The sequence below is a fragment of the Crinia signifera genome, chromosome 4 (assembly GCF_055691185.1).
Source record: "Crinia signifera chromosome 4, ASM5569118v1, whole genome shotgun sequence".
Classification (NCBI taxonomy): Eukaryota; Metazoa; Chordata; class Amphibia; order Anura; family Myobatrachidae; genus Crinia; species Crinia signifera.
Genome location: NC_139220.1, coordinates 119,587,409 through 119,604,844, shown reverse-complemented (window position 1 = coordinate 119,604,844; position 17,436 = coordinate 119,587,409). Strand labels below are relative to the sequence as shown.

General features: G+C 44.8%; 1 protein-coding gene across 4 annotated transcripts in view; it reads right to left on the bottom strand.

Annotated features, from left to right (window-relative positions):
• Positions 1-17,436, bottom strand: part of ACSS3 (acyl-CoA synthetase short chain family member 3) — a 137,748-nt gene that overhangs the window by 57,509 nt on the left and 62,803 nt on the right. For all 4 annotated transcript variants that reach the window (XM_083182318.1, XM_083182317.1, XM_083182319.1 and 1 more), the window contains exons 7-8: positions 15,362-15,442; positions 13,752-13,847 (exon numbers count right to left, since the gene is read on the bottom strand). In XM_083182318.1, the coding sequence (XP_083038444.1) occupies positions 13,752-13,847; positions 15,362-15,442 (177 nt within the window). The remainder of the gene's footprint in view (positions 1-13,751; positions 13,848-15,361; positions 15,443-17,436) is intronic.

Sequence of the window (17,436 nt, the reverse complement as noted above, 5' to 3'; positions counted from 1 at the left end):
ACCCATTCATAAACGGTTCTTCTGCCCAGAGGGCCTGCAGTTCTGAAACCCTTCTGGCGGACGTTATGGCTACTAGGAATGCCACTTTTCATGACAGAATTTTTAATGGAATTTCCTGAATGGGCTCGAAGGGACCTTGCGTAAGAGCGTTGAGAACTAGGTTTAGATCCCATGGAGCTATAGGTTGATGAAAACGTGGCCTTATTTTTTTGGCCACTTGTATAAATCTTTGAATATACTTATTACTGGCAATATTGATGTCCAACATGGCCGATAGCACTTTGAAGGTGCAAATATCAGCGCTAACTGCTAATTGTTTTTCCAATCCTTTTTGCAAGAACTCCAAAATAGTAGATATTTGCTCCGGTAATTTCTTATTTTCCTTGCACCAGTACGTATACTTCAGCCAAATTTTATAATAAAATTTAGAGGTAGACGTTTTCCTGGCTTTTAGTAAGGTATTCACCACCTGCTCCGAAAACCCTTGGCCTAGCAGCGCCCTGGTTTCAGTAGCCACGCCATCAAGTTCCATTTCTCCGGTTGGTGTCTCCTTACTTTGCCTTGAACCAGTAAGTCTGGTCTTTTTGGAAGCTTCCACGGTCCGTCTACTGCCAGACGTAGAAGCTGAGAAAACCATGCCCTTCTGGGCCAGTACGGTAGGATCGCAATCACGGTTGCTCCTTCCTTCTGTACCTTTCTCAGAAACCTTGGTATTATCGGGAATGGAGGAAACGCATATCCTAGTTCCTTCGGCCACTCTGCTGTCAGAGCGTCCCACTGCTCCGCCTTCGGGTCCCGGAATCTGGAAAAATATCTGTTGACTTTCTTGTTCTGGTATGTGGCCATAAGGTCTATTCCCGGATTGCCCCATATCTCTGTTAGTGTCCTGAACACCTCTGTGTTTAGGCCCCATTCGCCTGGCAGACACATTGTCCTGCTCAAGCCGTCTGCCACTACGTTTTTCTTGCCTGCGAGATACACCGCCCGTATATCCGCCACGTTGTTTTCCGCCCAGGCAAACAGTTCTTCTGCTTCCCGCATCATTTCTAGGCTGTGGGTGCCCCCTTGCTTGTTCACATAAGACACCACGGCCTGGTTGTCCGACCTGACTATCACTTCCTTGTTGACCAGTTCCTTCTGGAAGCTCTTGCACGCACATAGGACTGCTTTCATTTCCTTGAGGTTGGAGTGTTTCCTCTTCTCCTTGTCTGTCCATGCTCCTTGAGCTGTATGGTCTTGGCATACTGCCCCCCAACCTATCATGCTTGCATCCGTGGTAATCACCACCTGACCTGTTTTTGCGAAGGACCTTCCTATTTCTAGTCTGTGGCTGCATGACCACCACTTTATGTCCTCCTTCGCCCTTTTTGTTAATACTATCCTTTGTGTTAGGTTCTTGCTGACCCCATTCCACTGCAATAGGAAGCATCTCTGAAGCTTTCTGGTATGAAACCTTGCCCATTCGACGGTCTCCAGAGCAGACGCCATGAGCCCTAGCATTTTCATACACAACTCTGCCGATGTGACAGACTTGCCCAGTGTCGATCTCATCGTCTGTACCATATTTTGTTGTCTTTCCGGACTCAAACTCACTGTCATACCTCGAGTATCTAGTATCACCCCCAGATACTTTATCCGGTTTGTAGGCTCCAACTGGCTTTTTTTCTGGTTTATCAACCAGCCGTGTTCTGCTAGGTACTGCATTGTCCTGCTGGTATGTTTCATGACCAAGTCCCTTGTTTCCGCCATTATTAGTAGGTTGTCTAGGTACGGCCAGACCACTATCCCCTCTCTTCTCAAGTTCGCAATTACCACAATCAGTACCTTGGTAAACGTCCTGGGGGATGTGGCTAATCCGAACGGAAGTGCCGTGAACTGGTAACTTATTCCTTTGACGCAAAACCTTAAATACTTTTGATGCCCCTTGAATATAGGTACATGCAGGTACGCGTCTTTGAGGTCTATAGAGGTCATGTATGAACCTTTTTTTAAGTCTGGTAGTATACGCCTCACTGACTCCATTTTGAACGACTTCACCTTTAGAAATTGATTCAGTTTCCGCAAGTCCAATATTGTCCTGTAACCTCCGGACGTTTTTTGGACCACAAAGAAGCGGGAATACCAACCTACCCCCACTTGATCTCGGGGAGTTCTTATCACTACCCCTTGATCTATCATTTCTCTTAGACTTGACAACAAGGCTCCCCTTTCTGACGAGTCTTTCGGTATGGGAGATTCTGTAAAGAAATTCCCTGGAATTTTTCCGAATTCCAATTTGTATCCTGTCCTTATTATTTCGAGGACCCACTTGTCCGTTGTGGACCTCTCCCAGGTGCTTATATATCTCAGCAACCTGGCTCCTACCGCCTGGAGCTTGGCGTCATTGTGAGCTTTGTCCTGTGGCAAATCTATTTTCTCTTCCCCTCTGGGAACGAAAATTTGCTCTAGATGACCAATTACTCCTGCGAAATCCTCTACCCGGTCGGTAGCTCCTCGCCTCTCTATATTCCTGTGGTTGGTACTTAAATGCCCTATTTACTGTAGTTTTCTTAACCACCTTCTTCTGCGGTAGGCAAACCGATTTCCCTCCAGATATCTTTGTTATAATTTGATCTAGCTGTGCTCCAAATAAATAGTCCCCTTGAAAAGGAAGCGACAGTAATTTTATCTTAGATTGCACATCTGCTGCCCAAGGCTTGAGCCAGAGTGCCCTCCTAACTACTGTTGCTGTAGCATTTGCCCTTGCTGTCAGCCTCATTGTGTCCATAGAAGCCTCGCACAAGAATTCGACCGCCAACTGTATATTCTGCACCGTTTTAAGCATATCTGACCTGCTTAAACCATCCATCATATCAGCTTCCAGCTGCTGGCACCACTCTCGCAACACCCTGGATGTGGTAGCCATAGAGGCCGCAGGTTTCATAGCTGCCCCCAAAGTCAGGTGCTGTTTTCTCAGCCCCAGTTCCACTCTCCTCTCCATAGGATCTTTAAATATGTTCGCGTCCTCGAGAGGCAAAGTCGTCTTTTTTTATATCCTTGCGATCGCTGCGTCGACCTTTGGAACCTCGTCCCAAGTGGACGTCTGATCCTTAGGGAACGGATACATCTTACCTATCTTTGCAGGTACAGTAATCTTTTTATCCGGATGTTTCCACTCATCCGATACCATATCCTTTAGGGCAGGGGTCTTCAACCCGTGGCCCGCTGAGTTGTTTTGACTGGCCCGCCTGTAAATGCCGTTTAAAAAAAAAAAAAAACAACCCTGTAAGTGCCGTTTAAAAAAGCCAAAACCTTCCACGCTCATCCCTTTACATGGGGGACGCGGCGGAGGAGGATGTGCAGTGGCTGGGGTGGACGGGACATGCACATTGTGGATTTCCTGAAGCTGCGCACACGTCCCGCCCGCGCCCTTTCAGAGAAGACAGCCGCCGCCGTGTGACAACCGGCTCCAGACCTCTGATGCTGCGCACCCGTCCCTGCCTGCCTCCTTCTAATTGAAGACAGCCGCCGCCGCCAGCAGGAGCAGCCCTCTGAAAGGGAAATACGGAGATTAAGGCAGGTTTCTTAAGGGGAGGGGGGAGATGAGCTGCCTGCCTGCAATGCGGTGCTGACTGGGGGGGTGAGATGGCTGCAATGCGGTGCTGACTGGGGGGGGGGGTGAGCTGGCTGCAATGCTGTGCTTAATATTGGGGGAGGGGAGCATCTGGCTGTGCAGTGCTGACTATGGGGGAGGGGGGCTGGCAGTGCTGTGCTGATTATCAATGGGGGGGGCTGTGCGGAGATGCCTATGTTTGGGGGGGAGGGAGCTGTGCTGTCTATCTATGAAGTGCTGTGCTTTATGGGGGCTGTGCTGGCTATCTAGAATTACCCCTTTCTGACCAGTGACACTACTGGTGGCATTTTATGAGAGACATTACTGGTGGCATTTTATGAGAGGCACTGCTGCGGGCATCATATGTATAAGCAGGAGTATTGGGGACATTATAGTGCAATGGGCATCATGGTGTGTGGCATAATGTGTAATGGGCATTACGGTGTGTGGCACAATGCGTAATGGGCATTACAGATAAACAGTGTATATTGATTTAAGTAGCCTGTCATTGCTTGGGCTTGATTTGTGAGGAGTTCTAGGTCACTGTGTGGGCCTTCATGTTTATATGTCACTATGCGGCCTTTAGCCAGCCAACTTAAGCGTGGAAGGACAACAACCATTCCTGCGGTAACCAATGTTTGGTCATGCAGGTTGCAAAAGTGAAATGTCAGGTAATGGTTTTCCTGCTAGTTCACACGCTTATAATTAGACCACGCCCCTTAGAATTAGGCCACACCCCTTTTGGGGAGCGCGCGCCTACGGCGTGCACGATTTCTTCAATATAATGTTATGTATGGGGGAGCTGCATTTTTTTTTCTTTTTGCACTGGGACCCTAATTGTCTAGAAATAGCCCTGCTGCTGATTATATATTGGGGGCAGGGTTTATGTGTATGGGCAGCTGTGCCAACTATGTATGCCGGGGATGTGATGTCTATCTATGAAAGGCTGTGCTAAATACCACAGTAGAGATTAGTGGACCTTGGGCTTCGTTGAATTTTTTAATGTGGCCCACACTGTCGGAAAGGTTGAAGACCCCTGCTTTAGGGATTGTGATAAAGGGAAGGTTTTCCCTTTCTTTTTCTTATCCCTGAACAGTAGCTCCTGGAGTTTTACCTCCTCCTGCGCGTCCTCGATATTCAGGGATTTGTGTATCAATGTTAGAAGGTTCTCCACCATGTCGGCATTGAAGTCATTCTCTGACTTATCTACCACTAGATCCTCAGCCTCATCTGCTGCCTCCGTTATTTCCTCTCCAGACTCTGCTGATGCCTCGCTTACTCTGGAGCGACTTCTCTTCCCTGTGCTCTTTGCCAGATCTTTTTTGGTAACAAAAGTGTCGGCAAGAGCAGTCTTCAACATGTCGACCAATCCCGACATCTGTGATGGGGGTAACAACTGTGGTGTCTTGCATTTCTCGCACACACTCCCCATGTATTTATCCGGCAATGATACATTACACATAAGACATTTTGCTGTGTGCAATTTCTTGTGCCTGGATTTTTCTCCTTTTTCCTTGCTGTTATCGGATCTGCATAATAATGTATAATTATCAGCAGATTCTGTAGTCTCCATAACATGCTCAAAAAATAATAATGTACTTCTTGTGGCTTACCCTGACTTTTGACTGATCTGCCTCCTCTCTTCCTCCATGCTTTATACTGACCCTTAAGGCTGTCTATAAAAACAACATAGCTACATCAGCCCATTTGCACAATACGTTTTTTTTTTTTCACATTGGTAGTGGAGAAAACACACTCACCACCTTTATGAAATAAATGCCTCCAGTCACATCTCAGGACCGCTGGAACTGCTGCCCTTCGTTGGTGGTACAGCGTTTGAGCAACTTCCATTGCCTCCTTATATTGGCGCTGCTTTAGCGCGTCACTCGTCCTACGTCGGACACCCGCGCGTCACGCGCCGGGTCCCCGCCAGCCGCTGCGCCCTCACGTCGGACGCGTCAGACGCCACGTCCCGGCTTGTCATCAGCTCGCGCCATAAAGTTCATGCGGTCTGGCTGCGACGCGGCCTGCTCTCTGTTTGTCACCCGCAGATTGCCGCGGGTGACGACGTCCGCCCGGTCTCACCTGGATTCCGGGCAGGAGACCTCCACATTGCCTCCTTGGACGCCACCGCTTGTCAGCCGCCCAAACCTGAGGACGGCATGCGGCTTCCGAGGCTTTCACCAGCAACCTGGCTACTTTGTCCCCACCTGGGCGCTCAGGGCGACGGTGGGAACCAGATCCGCTTCACAGGGTAAGCCACACAAAAAACTTGCTACCCTCCTGGGAAAGGAAAAAAAGACACAGAGAGAAGGAGGAGGAGCCTTATATGGAGAAGGGGCGTCTTTTTTTCCTTTCCAAAGCTACCCAATAGGGGAAGAACCCACAAGTAATGGCTGCCATGGGGGAGGTAGAGGAAAGTATATTGTATACGGTTTTGGAGGTCATATCTCCAGAAGGATATAAATACACTAGCGACAGTACAAAGAAGGACAACTAAAATGGTGCATGGCCTACATCACAAAACTTGACTGGAAAGACTAAAACATCTCATTATGTATAGTTTTGAGAAGAGAAAGGCAAGGGGGACATGACAGAAACTGTTAAATATATCAAGGTCCAGGAGGGAAACATTCTTCAAATGAAGAGAAGTATTAGAACAGGAGGACATGCACTGAAACTGAAGGGAGGTAGGTTCAGGGGAAATCTGAGGAAAAAAATACTTCACAGAAAGGGTAGTGGACAAGTGAAATAACCTCCTATCAGAGGTGGTAGAGGCTTAAGACAGTAGAACAATTTAATCATGCATAAGACAGACATAAGAATATCCTTACAAAGTAATAAAGATGAAGGGGGTATGCAATCAATCCTGGGTCACGGCTGTCGATCCCTCCAGACAGCCGTGATCCAGGCCCGTTTGCGTTTTGCCCGACAGCAAATCAGGCGAGATTCAATGCCACGCCTGCCGATTGGCGAGAAGTGGGCATGTCTGGGTAAATGGCCTTGGATTGTCGATCTGTGGCCAGGATTGCGACAATTCACGGGCGTTATCAGCAGAATGAGCCCGACAGCTTCTAAAGTTGGGCTCATTCTGCCATGATCCCTCTTCAATGCAATGTCGGTAAAGACAGCATTGAAGAGAGCCCCGCTGCTATTTCCCCCATCAGGAATAGCGGTGGAGGATTGCATACCCCCCTAATAGGGTTTGAAGTAACAATATGGTTAAAAAAAAAGGGGCAGATTAGACAGGGCAAATGGTTCTTCTCTGCTGTCAAATTCTATAGGTGTGTGCACACGCATCAATTTACTTTGCTTTCGATTTCCCCAATTCCATCCCCTTTCAATTTGGCCTTTGCTTTCCATTTGATCTGCCCTTTTGCAATCAATATTGAGATCGATGTGCATTCTAGTTACAGTGTACACATTTGATTTACTGGATCGAAGTCGATATTTCCTTGCCTGCACAGTTTATTTCACTTTTCGATATAGAGAAACGGGAGAGCACATCGAATCGAATGCGGATCAAAAGCATCTTAAAAACAATTTGATTTCCATTTGATTTTGGTTCTATTATCAAAATCGAATAAAAAAATAAATCTGTAAAAATTGAAGCGTGTGTACACCCCTTATGTTTCTACCATAAACTATACACACAGTACCCACCAATAAGAGGCAATGAACCAAAAATATGTTCTGGTAAGACAAAGAGCCAATGCTATGCAAAGAAAATGGGCATGACCTAGCTTCCACAAGGCCACACCCCATTTTTGTGTTCACGCCTTTTGGAATGACATTAGATTCTAACACTACAGCAATTGTTTACTTTCTATCCCCAGTAATATTATACCACTCCATTATCCAGACCTCCAGATTTCCCCACTTAAATACATTTAAAAAAAAACATCTAAAATAATAATTAGTATATCGTAATACAGACAGTGTTCAGCTGCATGTGATGCAATTCAATGCACGCCCCAGTTTAGTCAGTATCGCATAGAAAAATAGACTGTGCAGGTAAGTCTATCTTGATTATCTCACCTGTAGAATGTTTAAATCTAAAGTACATCTAAAGTGAAGTTATCCAAAAGTGGATAGTCAAAATTGGATAGTCGGAGGACTACATGAATGTCTACCTGCTCAGACTCCTTATACTCCAGCAGCCACAAAATAACTAAGATGGGGGGTGATTGCCCTAATCTTGGGAGCCGCATCTTATTAAGAAAAGAGACGTTTGCGGCACAAGAGCTGCAGGTTGGCCAGCCCTTGGCTAGGGGATATGGAGAAGTGCATATAAAATAATAGACTGTAAATCATGGGTCTTCAACCTGTGGCCCTCTTGATGTTGTGAAACTACATGTTCCAACATGCATTGCCACATATTTTTCCTATAAGAGCATGCCAAAACTGTCAGGGCATGCTGGGACATGTAGTTCCAGAACATCTGGAGGGCCACAGGTTGAAGACATGTGCCGTAAATGATCTTAAAACAATGAAACCCTGAGAAAAGGCGCAAGTCGGAATGTACATGCCTTCTACTTGAGATTATTTAACAATCCTGTAGTGCCACCTGCTATGGTTATTTGTAAAATAGAGAGTAATACAGAGACAACTTAAGAGGAATGTATAACAAGACAAGGTAACATACAGTAACACTGCCATCTACAATTTAAGTGTACTTTTAATGCAAGTCTGCAGTTAAGCTGTGTACACACGGTGCAATGTGATTGCTGACAATATATTGCTCAGCAATCATATTACTCAGCAATCATATTGCTCAGTGTCCCGTTTTCATCCAGAGATGGTCACTGATGTAAATGACACACTGCCGGGAGAAGAGGCAGGGGAAGTCGCTGGGTGCGCACTCTTCCATTTTCAGCCCCCTAATGGTCGGAGGAGCATGCACCTCCGACCATTAGGGGGCTGAAATCGGAAGAGCGCGCACCCGGCAATTTATCGCCAGTGCACACTCCAATTGCTGGCAATATGGTCCCTCAGCGACCATATTGCCAGCGATTGTAGCCCCTGTGTACGCACCTTTAGACTAGTTTGACAACAATCTAAAATAAAAAAAAATTACATTTGTTTTATTTAAAAAAAAAAAAAAAAAACCACAAAACTAGAATCATATATTGCTGTACAATACAAGAAAAAAAAACATACAGAGGAAATGGGGCAGCAGTGCATACTGTTTCCATGGTAACAATGAGTATTATACCTAGCTTTTACTGTATCTACAGGAATTATTATTTTTTTCAATGTCATGCCAGCAGGTGATAATACCCAATTACACGATTGATTAACATATTTCAAGTAAAGTGGAAAACAAAACCGATATACACATTTTGTTATTTCTAGATGGATATTATATGGCATGATCCTTTACCTTTTAGAACAGTCATTATCATACACCTGCACAAATAATTCAAACTGCTTATTTGTGACTTGACTTTTGAGGGGGCAGAACCAAACACAGGGTTATCTTGTAATGGCTACTCTATACTGTACATACAACATTTTAACCAATGAATAGAATGTATGAGTTACATTGTACAGTACCACCCCCTCCAACATGGCCCATTCCATTCGGTACAAAATGCTCTGTTTCTGGAATGTCTTACCAGTGGCAGTTGCAGAGGTGGTGCAGCAGCACAGCCAATATTCAAAAAGGGGAGCCACACCTAATCTCACTCCAAACATCACTGTCCTGGACTTACTAGCAGTTGATGTGACCCCCCCACCACCCCCCCCCCCCCCCCCACCACCACCCCAGTTGGAGTCCAACCGCTGTAACTGCTACTGGCAGGGAAGTCCAAGAAAAGAGCATGTTGTACCTAATGGAATGGGTCATGTTGGAGGGTAGAATAGATTTCTCTTTCAAATTGTAATTTAGACCCTAATTAAAAACCACTAAATAGCAGTGATAAAAGAAAACCTTCACTGTACATCCATAATTGTTATATTATGGAAATATAGCAAATACACTATTAACCAACATTTTACAGAGATCCACCGCTTCATAATCTGTGATACCAAGGGCGTAATATACTACTTTGGATGTGAAAGCAACCTCACATATGGAATTACCGAAAGGCCTTTTAATCCTTTGAGTGCCAAGGGAATTTGTGAAATAAGCTGTGAAAATTGGCAAGCAAACATTTGTGCAAACAGAAGATATACATAACTTTAGGACAGGCGCTGATATGTTCTACTTCTATGGTACTTCTCCGTCGTAGATGTACTCAGTATGCCATGCGGAGGGAAAACATTCATATAGTGAAGTACAGCTTTAGTACAACAAAATTTTAATGAACACAGTGCACTCTCTGGTAGGTTACAATCAAATCCTCCAGAAATGTGCAAACACAATTAAAAACTCCAGTGACAAGATGATTAAAATAATTCCTTATGGGAAGTCCTCTGAATGACTCAAAACAATGGGGCAATTACTGTATACGGTGGAACTGAATCGCCAGTTCGTATAGCGCATGTGAAAGTGTCCCGGGGCAGAATCACAGGTATCAGCTCCCTCCAGTCTCGGTGCCTCACTTCCTGGTCACTCCAGAGGGTCTTCTAGACTGACGCGTTTCGACTCCTTCTGGAGTCTTTTTCAAAGTCTCAGGTGGGTGTAATTTGCCAAGGTGTCCAGGCCGTCTTATATACTGGCTTTGGAGATAGTTCGCCAGTCAGTGTGTAGGATTTTCCATTCAGTCAGTGTGTAGGATTTTCCGTTCACTTCCGGGCTCAGCCCGGATGTGACGTATCTGTTTACCCGGCGTCGCCATGGTTACCGGGTGTTCATCTTGTAACTCCTGGACTCCAGTCCGGAAGTGACATCTCACGACGGTCATAGTTACCTTAGTTACTGACGCTCGGGATATGTGAGCCGTACGTCAGCTGTTTAGCTTCCGGACTCCAGTCCGGAAGTGACGTCGCGCATCAAAGCCTCCGTGGTTGCCCTTGGTTATGGACGCTTAAGTTGTATGCGCCGATACGTCACATCCGTTTTGGCTTTGTTTATTGCGTTGCCATGGTCAGGCTGAAATTGAGGGAAGTAACGTCAGATAGTGTTTTTATGCATATGGTCTTTCTTATTTATATAAAGTGCCAGTGCATAATCAATTGTAAACATTGAGTATATCCGCTTACAAGGTGACAATGCTTATAAATAACAAGTATATAAAAGTGACGATGCTTGCTCTATTGTTGTACACAGTATGCATATACATTATTTGGAAAAGAATACTGTCACTGGTGGTATTATATATGCAGTCCTTCCCATTAATACAAGGTGACAGTGCATGCAGATTTAACCTCCCTATAGGATGCAACTCCCTTATTTTTATATATAAAAGTGACAGTGCATGTGGGAGTAAAACATTTTTTACTAAGTTTTACATTTTAACTATAGGATAGCACTGCCACTTTAAGATAACAAATACCTCCCACATGCACTGTCACTTTTATATATAAAATAAGGGAGTTGCATCCTATAGGGAGGTTAAATCTGCATGCACTGTCACCTTGTATTAATGGGAAGGACTGCATATATAATACCACCAGTGACGTATTCTTTTCCAAATAATGTATATGCATACTGTGTACAACAATAGAGCAAGCATCGTCACTTTTATATACTTGTTATTTATAAGCATTGTCACCTTGTAAGCGGATATACTCAATGTTTACAATTGATTATGCACTGGCACTTTATATAAATAAGAAAGACCATATGCATAAAAACACTATCTGACGTTACTTCCCTCAATTTCAGCCTGACCATGGCAACGCAATAAACAAAGCCAAAACGGATGTGACGTATCGGCGCATACAACTTAAGCGTCCATAACCAAGGCAACCACGGAGGCTTTGATGCGCGACGTCACTTCCGGACTGGAGTCCGGAAGCTAAACAGCTGACGCACGGCTCACATATCCCGAGCGTCAGTAACTAAGGTAACTATGACCGACACGAGATGTCACTTCCGGACTGGAGTCCGGGAGTTACAAGATGAACACCCGGTAACCATGGCGACGCCGGTTAAACAGAATACGTCACATCCGGGCTGGAGCCCGGAAGTGAACGGAAAATCCTACACACTGACTGGCGAACTATCTCCAAAGCCAGTATATAAGACGGCCTGGACACCTTGGCAAATTACACCCACCTGAGACTTTGAAAAAGACTCCAGAAGGAGTCGAAATGCGTCAGTCTAGAAGACCCTCTGGAGTGACCAGGAAAGTGAGGCACCGAGACTCGAGGGAGCTGATACCTGTGATTCTGCCCCGGGACACTTTCACATGCGCTATACGAACTGGCGATTCAGTTCCACCGGATCCGGTAATTGCCCCATTGTTTTGAGTCATTCAGAGGACTTCCCATAAGGAATTATTTTAATCATCTTGTCACTGGAGTTTTTAATAGTGTTAGCACATTTCTGGAGGATTTGATTGTAACCTACCAGAGAGTGCAGTGTGTTCATTAAAATTTTGTTGTACTAAAGCTGTACTTCACTATATGAATGTTTTCCCTCCGCATGGTACACTAAGTACATCTACGACGGATAAGTACCATAGAAGTAGAACATATCAGCGCCTGTCCTAAAGTTATGTATATCTTCTGTTTGCACTTCCTTTTGTGAGGGGAAAGGAAAACCCTCAAATATATAACTTGATAGGCTGCTGTGCGCACGGGTGGGGAGCACTTAACTGTTATACACAAGCAAACATTTGTATTCATCAGGTTTACCTTATATAGGAAATATAATCCTTTTTTACACAACATTTTTTATTTGCATTTATATAACAAATGTGAGCGACGCTGGCCTTTTTAGCAGATATTTTGCGCATCTCTCACAGAGGGTTAAACAATAAGCATATCACAGCTATTAGAGTTCTATTGAAGATAGGATGTTGTGCATAGCAACCAATCAGATTCAATCTATTATCTCCTAGAACAGTGGTCTCCAACCTTTTTTTGGGATGTGAGCTACTCGAAGAGCTACTAAAATAATAATAATAAAAAAGAAAATCTGCATAAATCAAAAAAATGCCCTTTTCACATTATGCCACACACTGTAATGCCCCTGACACATTATGCCGCATACCGCAATGCCCAAGACACAATATGTCACACACTGCAAGGAGGAGGGACAAAATTAGGGGGCATGACCCACTATTGTGGCACTCCTGCGAGGCCACATCCCCCATTTTACTGCTATGGGGGGAAAGCCAGTGCTCTTACATAAACAATGCCCGCCCGATTGTGGTGCCATTCTAAATAAATACTCTGGCGGTACTGTGTGCGTGCACGAAAATGGGTGTAGCCACATGGGGTGCAGTCAATAAACATCTGGGTGTGATACACACATGCCTCCAGTAGTGCAGTGCTTGATATACATATGCCCCCAATAGTGCCAGGTATGTCCCCATGGTACCGGGTATGCCCCCACAGTGCCAGTATCCCAGCAGCAGCACTCACTGTTGTTGCTGCCGGGGAGAGGACAGTCCGGCGTCCCCCACCAGTGCTATCGTGTCGCCGAGGGGGGGGGGGAGAGCACAGCACACCACACGTCTCTCCTTCCCCCCTACCTTCCCACCCACCAATCAAAGCTCGTAGACCAGCTCCTTATTGGCTGCCGGCCCACGAGCTCTGATTGGCGCATGGCCCAGTCACAGGGATGCACAGTGAGGGGTAGGAGAGATGCGCGAGGTGCTCTCCACCGCTCAGAGGGAGAACAGAAGCGGCTGCGGCAGTGGGTAATAGAGAGATGGGCAGCGGGTAATGGAGGGATGGGCATCTGCGAGTGGTCGCGCCACCCGGATTGCTGCAGTGAGCTACCAGTAACTTGCGAGCAACGGGTTAGCGACCACTGTCCTAGAAGGGGCTTAATAAGTAGAATCTGATAGGTTTCTATGAGCAACATCCCATCTGATTGGCTGCTATGGGCAAAAGCCCATCTCCCAATAGAACTTTTAAAAGATTTTAATAAATCGTTGTATTGTTTATGTTTGCACAGGGGGTCTGCACATGCACATATACACGTATGCGCAGAGCCCCACCATCTAAAACGGGGAAGAATTCGACCCCTTAGTCCCCATTAATAACTTCTTGCAAGGACATGTGATGAAGATGAAAGGTGCTACAATATTCTAAAACATACCTCATATAACACAGATGTGTTGCCATGCAAAAGTGGTCCATAACAAATGTATGAATGGCCGACAACCCAGCCTAAATCAGAAGCAGCCCACCATACCTGTAATGATGTAAAACAAATGTACAGATCATCATTTGTTAACCATATTGAAAAAGGTAAAAGTAGTCAGACTAGAATATTGCAAATCTTAACTGATCCATAAAAGAATCCTAAGGGAGTGTGGAAAGCTATGAATGTGCACACCGCACATCGGGGAAGGAGAGCAGGGAGCCTAGGGATAACAGACTGGTGGTTCCAAGGTTTATAGTTGTGGGTCCACCATGTGCGGCTTACTTTACACTAAATGATGGGGATCAATTCTATGCCAGCTGTCTAATTGGAAAGTTTGCATTATACACCAGCTGTTCAGATAGAAGACCTTAGATTAAGGGGGTGCCTTGTGTATTGGGAAATCATATGCCCCAATATTTCTGGTGATTACAATACACCAGGGGTGGGCAACAGGTGGCCCACGAACAGCTCCTGACTGGCCTGCCGCTGCTGTCTGTGTGCCCTGGCTGTGTTCCAAACCTTATGTAGCAGGCACGGTCCACGCCTGCTAACAGATGATTGGTTCCCTCCTCAGAGATCTTTTAATAACCGTTATTCTGAGGTCCGCGTCCCTGAGCTGTCAAACAAGGCACTGCCCCCAGACAGGGACACGCTCCAGAGACGCGCATACTGTGTGCACAGGGGATGCTGCAGCCAGATAGAGACTGATACACTGGAAGTGGGCTCTGCCCGGTCACGCTGCCTGCCGCCGTCAGCCCTGGGGGCCACCGCTGGGTGTGGCTAGTGTCCTTCCTCCTGTCAGGCTGCGCCTGGTTTTAGAAGATGTGTGGCATTACTAATGGGTTCAGGTGTGTGGAATTACTAAGGGGGAGCTGGTGTGTGGAATTACTAATGTAAGGGGCAAGTATAAGGGGCAAGTATAAGGGGCCTACTATTGTGTTGCATGATGTGTAAAAGGGGTATATGGTGCGCTACAATACAAAGACACACCCCCTTTTGAATGACCAAACACCCTATTTTCTGGAGTGCGGCCCTCAAATAAATGCTGGAAGTATTAAGTGGCCCCCCAGCTGAAATAATTACCCACCCCTGCACTACCCAGAGGGTGGAGTTATAACTTAAACACAAAAGCTGAGTATACCTTAATTAATAATCTCTCTTTCACACCTAAATCCTAGGTTCCAGGATCACGGTTTCAAACTGTGTTGATACAAATTTTACACCTTTTCACACGAAGGCCAGCACCTAGGATTTAGGTCTGACAATGCCAGGGCAACCTGGGACGGGTGTAGGTGTCATCAGAGTCTACCAGGAATAACGTTACACAGGCTTTTATGAAACCCATGTAGAGTAACCAGGGTTGCACCTTTCACAATGTAGACTACCATGATATCTTATGGGTTCGACCCTTGTCGCGACCAGATAGACCTGTTCACACTGGCAAAATCCTGGGTAAGAGGTGTGGTGTAAAAGTGGTACTAGAAAAACTTTGTAGTATATATCTTTGATAGACTTAAATTTACTTATATACAATTGTTATCATAACTTTTATCCACCCTTACCTCTCCTGGCTTTAAGCCATAAATAGCAGCCATCGTCCAGTTCAGCATCACAGCATACCCAGCAGTGCATCTTACAACACCCTAAATCCAATACAAGCCAATGTCACTACATAGTATTAACATTGCAGCAATGACCAACACATTTCAAACTGTGGTAATAACCACATAACATAAGGACAGAAAAATAGATATACACAGAAAGTGATCATGAATAAAAAAAAAAACTTCCTTGTATTGCATTGCACCTAATGACTGCAGAAACTGGATATTTACTCAATTTGTTTTTCTTGACTTCATGGCAGCATGTACAATGAAGAGTGTAAATAAGTTATAATAACAATAAGAGTTTATAGAATCATTTTATGCTTCAGTTTCCATGAAAGCATACACAAAAGGGATAATAATAGTAATAAAATGAACAACAAGTTAATACACTTACAACATACTAAGTCTTTGAGAGTAATAAAGTGGAGATAGTACCAGAAAGTCTTCTAACTGCCATGGTACTTAAAGTGATCAAGTGAATAGAAATAAAGTACCAAGCAACCAACTTCAAGCTGTCATTTTTTTAAACACAGCCTGTAACATGGTAGTTAGGAGCCAAATGGCTGGTACGTTATCCCTCACCAAGGCTTAGTACATATGCATTAAGAACTCTTCTTCCAAACATCTCACCCAAGAATACTGATATAGTAATATTTAGGATTTATACTGCAGCTTACAAACGTCTTCAGTATGCAGCCATAGCTCCGGCAACATGTATCACCCCTTTACAGCTTCACCTACTGTATTGCTCTCTGCAGCAGTGTAGAGAGCTCGCCAACTGGTTACAGTCAGGCAGCATTTTAGGTACACAGAGCCAATAGTATTTTAAATTTGGAGCCAGCCATCAATTAATCAAAGCTCACAGACTGACGGACAATCATGGCTTTCTGCCTGTGACCAACACGCAGCCTGCCCTGATCCTACTGTTGCCATTTGGGCCCCCTCTAGGTCTGGGCCTGAGATTGAAGTACCAGAGCCGCCCCCGCCCCCCCTGACGGTGGCCTTGCCTCTGAGTTTTAGTAATGTGCGCGCTTCCTGAAAACAGTATTTTATCCACGTTGCAAATATGATTTGAGACTTCACAACCTTTCTCTGTTTCATTCACTGAAACAAATAGTCACTTTTGTTTCATGTAAATCAGAACTAAACAATTGAATTTGCTTTTATAGACATTGTTTGGTTTAGGACATATATGGAGGTATAAATTGGAGAGAAACCAAGCACTGTCATTTTTCAAACACAACCTATAAAATAAGAGTTAAAAGCAGAATGATTAATGGCTTCACTTCTCTCCACTTTCACTCTACGATTTGATTAAAAACAACAAAGATTATTATAATGAAATTCAGAAACGTATGTACAGTAGAAAAGTGAGACACTGTGTTGCCATTATGCTACTCTGCCCAAAATGCCTGTACCTTCTTATGGATTTAAATTATTAGCAATACAGGAATAAAACTTTCATAGGGGCATATTCATTAAAGGCCCGTACACATGGAGCAATATAGGGCTATTTTCTAAGCGAACTGTCTAGATAACTTAGAAATTAAGCACAGATTGCTCCGTGTGTACAGGCTATAGCAATGGGGATAAGTGGACCCACGCATCCCTATCGCCTGAATAGATCTTGACTGCTTGCAGTCAAAATCTAATAAAATCATGAGAACACTGGTCTGCACAGCTCACTCCGCACACATCGCTGGTGCATCGCATGTGTGTCAGCGATGTGTGCTTAAGCACATCTCTCACCAGGGGACACTATTTTGTGGAAAGTGCTGTAACAGCAAAAATGAAGAATCCCTGAAATGTAAAAAAAGGCTATTGCATCTATGATATCTGCAGAAGTCCCTTGATTTAATTTGCAAAAGCAGTCCATATAGGATTCTATGTATGCTTCTAAAAATGAGATTTTTGTACTTAACGTTAAATCCTATTTCTGAACCCATCTGGGAGACAGTGCACATGACAGACAGAGCCACCCTCCCCAACTGCAAACACTGGTCTTCACTACAACTTTAAAAGGAGCTGTA